A 6,428-nucleotide genomic window follows, 5' to 3' on the forward strand; every position below is an offset into this window, starting at 1 on the left:
CCCGACCACCCACCGCCCATTTGGCTAGTAGCTGCCACACTCTAATACAGGCAATATCCTGGCAAACCTCCTCTACACCTTCTCCAAAGCCTCCACATCTTTCCCTATAGTGTGGGGACCAGAACCGTGCACAATACTCCAAATGTGGCCTCACTAAAGTCTTATACAGCAATAACATGACTTGCCAACTTTTATACTCAGTGCCCTGACTGATGACGGTAAGTATGCCATATGCCTTCCTTACCACCTTGCCCACTTGAGTTGTCACTTTCAGGGAACTATGGACTTGCACCCCAAGATCCCTCTGTATATCATGGGTCTTGCCATTTCCTGTAAACTTTCTCCTTGCATTTGACCTCCCAAAATACATCACCTCACACTTGTTTGGATTATACTCCATCTGCCATTTCTCCGCCCAACTTTCCAACTGGTCTATATCCTTTACTGATCTTCCTCAGTATCCACAACTCCCCAACAATTTTCGTGTCATCTGCAAACTTAGCAATCAGACCCCCTACATTTTCATCTAAGTCATCCATGTATGTTACAAATAACAGAGGTCCCAGCAGTGATCCTCGTGGAACATCACTGGTCACAGACATCCAGTCAAAAAAACACCCCTAAACAACTACACTCTGTCTGCTGTGACTGAGCCAATTTTGCATCCAACTTACCAAGTCACCATGGATCCCATGTGACTTAATCTTCTGGACCAGCCTCCTGTGAGGGACCTTGTCAAAAGCTTTAGTAAAGTCCGTGTAGACAACATCTACTAGCCTACCCTCGTCAATCGCCTTCGTCACTTAGGAAAACTCAGTCACATTTTTGGAACACATGAAGGGGCCTCGAGAAAATATAGGAGTAATGCCAGAGAAAGGCAGCATTCAGGACTGGGGCTTAGTACAACTGTGTGAGGGGAAGGGAAGAAGCCGTGAGGAGCCAATGAGCTCCGTCCATTTGTCGGAGGGATTTAAGCTGGCTTGTGGTGGATGGGAAAGGCTGGGTGATCCTGGAGTTGCAATCAGTTTTAGATGAGAACCACAAGGCATGGTGGCACTTTATGTGAGCGGGTAGGCCTCTCTGGTAATGAGTAGCTAAAGTTTTTGTCCATCATAAACGTTCAATTCTGCGTCCATGTACTGAGGGAAATGGAAGCGGAGTTTCAGAGGGATTGGAAGCATTGAGTGCTACTCGGATGAGAGGGAGTTTAAGGATTATGCTTAAGGTCAGAGGTGGCAGTGAAATTGAGCAGCAGTGAATGGAATGTTGTGACCTGAGGAGAGGTTTGTTTGCTACCGGGGTGAATTCAGAAGATGGGAGGAGATGGTGGGCATGTGGAGCGTGATACAGGGAGGTCATTGGAAATGGTCTTATCTGTGACTGACTTAAAGGGGGTCAGGAGGTTGCCATGCAGTGAGGCGTGCGGTTCTGAATGCGAATAGGGAGGGCAGTGAATATAGAGGAACATTGGCAGGGCAGGTAGCAGCTTTATTTAGAACTGATTACTTGTCTGTCAGTGATCCCTTCCCCTTCTCTCAGTTGTGCTAGCCCAGGATGATATGTATGAGTCTCCACCTTCAATCCAGGTCAGAACAGTGAACGTGCATTTGATTGAGTCTGCGAATTGAGGGCCTCACAGTAAAGCCCCCCCCGCCCTGCAATCCCCCGTGTGCTGGCACAAACAAACTTCCCAGTCAATAGATACTGGTCGGGGATGATGACCATTGGCCGCCTTGTGTTTCTTATTCCCAAGTGAGCTCATCACTAATTCTCCATCCTTTTACCCAATTCGCCCTGGTCACGTCTGGCTCTCAAAAGAGACCACTAACACCCCCACCCCAGAGCCCTGCTCCCTTTCCCCCTTCCTGGTGCAACTCTTCCCCCTGGCAGGTACTTACACAGGCCTGCTGCTGGATGGTCTCCAGGATGTGCTTGGCCGGGATAAAGAAGTCGATGACATAGCGCAGAGCGTCATGGCGGAAGGTTTTCTCCAACACGTCAAACACTTGGCCGAGGAGGGTGCCAGCTGTTTCCTCGAAGGGAGGGTAGAGGGCGGACAGTGACCTCTGGATGCAGCTATCCACCGCTTCAGAGTCCTGCAGAGACAAAGACGAATGAGACGTTAGCGCAGTCACGGCTGCTGAGACAGACCGACATTAGGAGGCGATATTTTGCCAGCCACGTGGAGCTTTGCGTCACTGCGCTGTTGATTCAGAGTGGCGGAGGTACTCTTATCCCATGACCTTGTGACAAACTGAGTCACAGCTGTGGTCAAGTTGACGCCAGGGCCAGAATTCCTGACTTGCGCTCACACCGGGCCGAACTCTGCACTGTGACAGTGGTGCAAACGAGCCCACAGTACCCCGGCCTCTTCATTCACTGGGCAATCCCCATGCAGACACCCAGATCCTGGCACAAACATTTCCACACCCCCTCCCACCCCCCAAGAGCAGCCCCTCGCTCGTGTATCCTGACTGCTCGGATGGAGGTTAATCATCTTGTGGCTGTATTTCTTCAGAGACAAGGAGGAGTTATCCCTGGTGCCTAACATTGGCACAGATTGTTTTACCTTTACCATTGTGCTGATTGTCCGTGGGTTGATGGCCATGTTTCTGAAAGTGCTTTCAGCTGTGTAGCTTTGGGAAACCGAATGGTTGTGAAAAGTATTTGTATTGATGTGCAGCTCATAGAGATATACAGCAGGGCCCTTCGGCCCAACTTGCCTTTGCTGCCCAGTTTTTTACAATTTAAACTAGTCACATTTGCCTATGCTTGATCAATACCCACCTATCCTTGTACTTGTCAAAATGTTTCTTAGATGACAAATAATACTTGCTTCCGCCACTCACTCCGGCAGCACGTTCCAGGCACTCACCACCCTTTGTGCCCAGGGACGTGCGGGTTAGGGTGGGTTAGCCATGGGAAATTACTCATAGTGCCCAGGGATGTGCAGGTTAGGGTGGGTTAGCCATGGGAAATTACCCATAGTGCCCAGGGATGTGCAGGTTAGGGTGGGTCAGTCATGGGAAATTACCCATAGTGCCCAGGGATGTGCGGGTTAGTGTGGGTTAGCCATGGGAAATTTCCCATAGTGCCCAAGGATGAGCAGGTTAGGGTGGGTCAGCCATGGGAAATTACCCATAGTGCCCAGGGATGTGCAGGTTAGGGTGGGTTAGCCATGGGAAATTACCCATAGTGCCCAGGGATGTGCGGGTTAGGGTGGGTTAGCCATGGGAAATTACCCATAGTGCCCAAGGAGGTGCGGATTAGCGTTGGGTTAGCCGTGGGAAATTACCCATAGTGCCCAGGGCTGTGTGGTCTGGGTGGATTGGCCATAGGGAATGCCGGGTTACAAGGTTAGGGTGGATCTGGGTAGAATACTCTTCAAAGGGTGGGTATGGACTTGATGGGTTGAATGACCTGCTTCCACACTGTAGAGACTCTATACCATCTATATGTGTGCCCTCTTGTTTTAGATTCCCCTACTGTGGCAGGGAAAGCAGTGAAAAGCAGTTGGCTACGTACATTCCTATGTATTTCCTTAGTGGCCATGAACTGTGGGAAGGGATTGGGAATGTTGTGGTAGCGTTCATGCCAAAGGATTGGGCCCCTCAGTGAGTTACTCGATTTCACATAACTCTGTTTTTAAGATTCACCAGCCTTCAGAGGAAAAACGGCCCTGAGATTTTGGACGAGCTCGGAAGCCCCCCTCAGATGGCCACGCAGCCCCTCCCCTACCCTCCCCTCCCCAACAAATGTTTTACAAGCAGGAATTTCTGGCCAGAGATTAAGTGCAGTTGTGTCCCTTTGATTGGGAGCGAGGTGGAGAGTGTGCTGATGGTTCCGCACAAAGGGAGCATTGGGCGTACAACGATGGCAGCTTTGGATGTGTGACCAGAGAGGGAGGGACCAGAGACAGGCTGCAGCTAGTCACCCATTAACTTCCACCAGTGTCACACGCGACCGGGTTCTCTCGCAGGAGCTTCAGTGGGTGAAATTAATACAAAAGCACGTGAGTGACATGAGGCTCTGGTTCGGTAGGAGATAGGGTGGGGATGTTTATTACCGGAGCTGAGTTAGCTGCAGGTACAGCCATCAGTGCAAAGGTGGATGGGAACAGAAATAATGGGCAGGAACTCTCTAAATAATTAGACGCGCCTCCTGTAGCGATTTTTCGTTGGGGCCTCAGCTATTCACCCTGGCTGCACGGTGGCTAAGCGGTTAGCTAACGGCGCCAGGGACCCGGGTTCGATTCGACCCTCGGGTGATTGTCTGTGTGGAGCTTGCACATTCATCCCCCTGCGTCTGCATGGGTTTCCTCCGGTTTGCTCCCACAGTCCAAAGATGTGCAGTCAGGATGGATTGGCCATGCTAAATTGCCCCATAGGGTCCAGAGGTTTGCAGGCTAATTGGGTTAACCATGGGAAATGCAGGGTGGCTACAGGGATAGGTCAGGGGTGGGTAGTTCTGGGTGGGATGCTGTTCAGAAGGTCAGTATGGATTCGATGGGCTAAATGGCCCACTTCCACAGTCGGAGCTCCTCTGCTTGCCAGTCCCTTTCCCATTTTAGCCTCGTGATTTTTTGCCTCTCCTCTTGTGGTTCCCCCCCTCCCCGAGAGCTGAGCGAGCGGGCTGAGTCCCGTGGCAGGACCAGCACGGGCAGCGTGGCCCTGTGCTCTGGGGCCTGCAGGCATGCCCTTTGAGCACCAGAACACCACGAGCAGTGAGCCCTGGCTGGAGACCAGCGTGAGGGCACTTAGAACTTGCCTTGGAACACTGTAATGTTAACCCCTTATTATTTTCCTATTTTTAACTTATTTTCAATTCTGGGATTAAGAAACTACTTCTATTCCTCTGCAGTATCCAAGAATTGTACCTAGATACTTGTACCTAAGATGTCGCTTTAAGAAGGCAGACATTGTGAATGTTTTTCACTGTACCCCTACAATGGAGTACATGTGACAGTAAAAGGATATTAAGTGATATTAATGAAAAACTTTAGCTGCCAGGCCAGATAATTCTATTATGCAGTAAAGTATGATTGTAGGCTGTTTAGTTTGAAGTACAGAATACAAAAAAGCTACTGATAGATTGAGAATGAGCAAAACTGCAGCCTCCATTTTTATCGAGGCAAAATTGAGGATATCCGTACAGGACCTTCATAAAGGAATGACCATGTTGGCACGGTGCAAAAACACTTTTAAAGCTGAGATCACTAGGTTTCTGTTAAACCAAAGGAAGATGGGGCAGAGGTGTGTGACACCAAGATCGCTAATCAGGTGTATTGTAGAATAGCAGAGCCAGTTCGAGGGGCTGAAAGACCCCCAGCCTGTTCCTGTGAAGTTGGTTGATGCATGAGAGGCCAGAATTAAAGGTTTAGATTCTAAACAAGGCCTCACATCTAAAATGCATTGTCTGACCTGAGATGTCACCTCTGGTATACTGTTAAAACTTTTAGTTATCTTGGGGCAGTGGCTTGAAAGAAATTCTGAAATTTACATGTAATCCTTTCTATGATCAAAGATTTAATCTTAAATTTGTGCAACACATTCACATCAGTTCTATGCCCCTTTGATCTTTTACTGATAAATTCTGCGTCTAATGCCACCTCTCTCACTGACACCTGAAGAAGGAGCGAGGCTCCGAAAGCTTGTGTCTTCAAATAAACCTGGTGTCGTGTGATTTTTGACCTTGTCCAGCCCAGTCCAACACCAGCACTTCCACATCAGAATTAAAGGAACACGGAGAGCTCAGAGGGTTGAAAGAGGAGGCATGAGCTGGATACAACTGTGGCTTGTAAATGTCAAACGGTAATGTGGTGAGGTGCTGATGGTTCACAAAATGAGAGCAAAGAATAGCCAACACTGATGTCTTCATAGCAGACCCCAATCTGTTATACATCTCTTTCCCAGTTCACCCCTCCGCTGTGGTGGGTGTCCCTCATGGCCCTAAGCTACATGGAGATAGTGTGCGCCCATGTGCCGTGTCAGTTCGTAGCTTTGATCCCATGCACATCAATAACTTGACAACGCAACAGGCTGTGACTTTTACAACCCATCTGAAGGACAGGAACCTCCAATCGTGCAGCACTCTCTTAGCATGGCACAGCCTTGATTTTTGTGCTCAGTGCTACCAACTGGGCCATTGCATAGAAAAGCTACCTCTACTGTTTAAAACTGAAAACAAAGCTCCCTCATTACTGTCCCAGACAGTGTACAGCACAGTCTGGGAAATACAGAGTAAAGCTGTCTCAACACTGTTCCCCATCAAACACACCCAGGACAGGGACAGCACAGGGCCAGATGCAGAGTAAAGTTACCTCTACAAATCACCATCAAATATTCCCAGGACGGGTACAGCACAGGGTTAGATACGGAGTAAAGCTCTCTCTACACTGACCGCACCATCAAACACTCCCAGGGACAGCA

At 49.2% G+C, this 6,428-nt stretch overlaps 1 protein-coding gene across 1 annotated transcript in view; it reads right to left on the bottom strand.

Moving 5' to 3' along the window:
* Window positions 1–1,894: 1,894 nt before the first annotated feature.
* LOC125482171 (rho guanine nucleotide exchange factor 40-like) overlaps window positions 1,895–6,428 on the bottom strand; it is a gene marked incomplete at its 3' end in the record, with an annotated part of 6,150 nt that continues 1,616 nt past the window's right edge. Inside the window, exon 2 of the mRNA XM_048594174.1 lies at window positions 1,895–2,096. Within this exon, the coding sequence (XP_048450131.1) occupies window positions 1,895–2,096 (202 nt within the window). The remainder of the gene's footprint in view (window positions 2,097–6,428) is intronic.

The sequence above is a fragment of the Rhincodon typus genome, unplaced genomic scaffold, assembly GCF_021869965.1.
Source record: "Rhincodon typus isolate 14 unplaced genomic scaffold, sRhiTyp1.1 hic_rhity00006661, whole genome shotgun sequence".
In the NCBI taxonomy this organism is placed as follows: Eukaryota; Metazoa; Chordata; class Chondrichthyes; order Orectolobiformes; family Rhincodontidae; genus Rhincodon; species Rhincodon typus.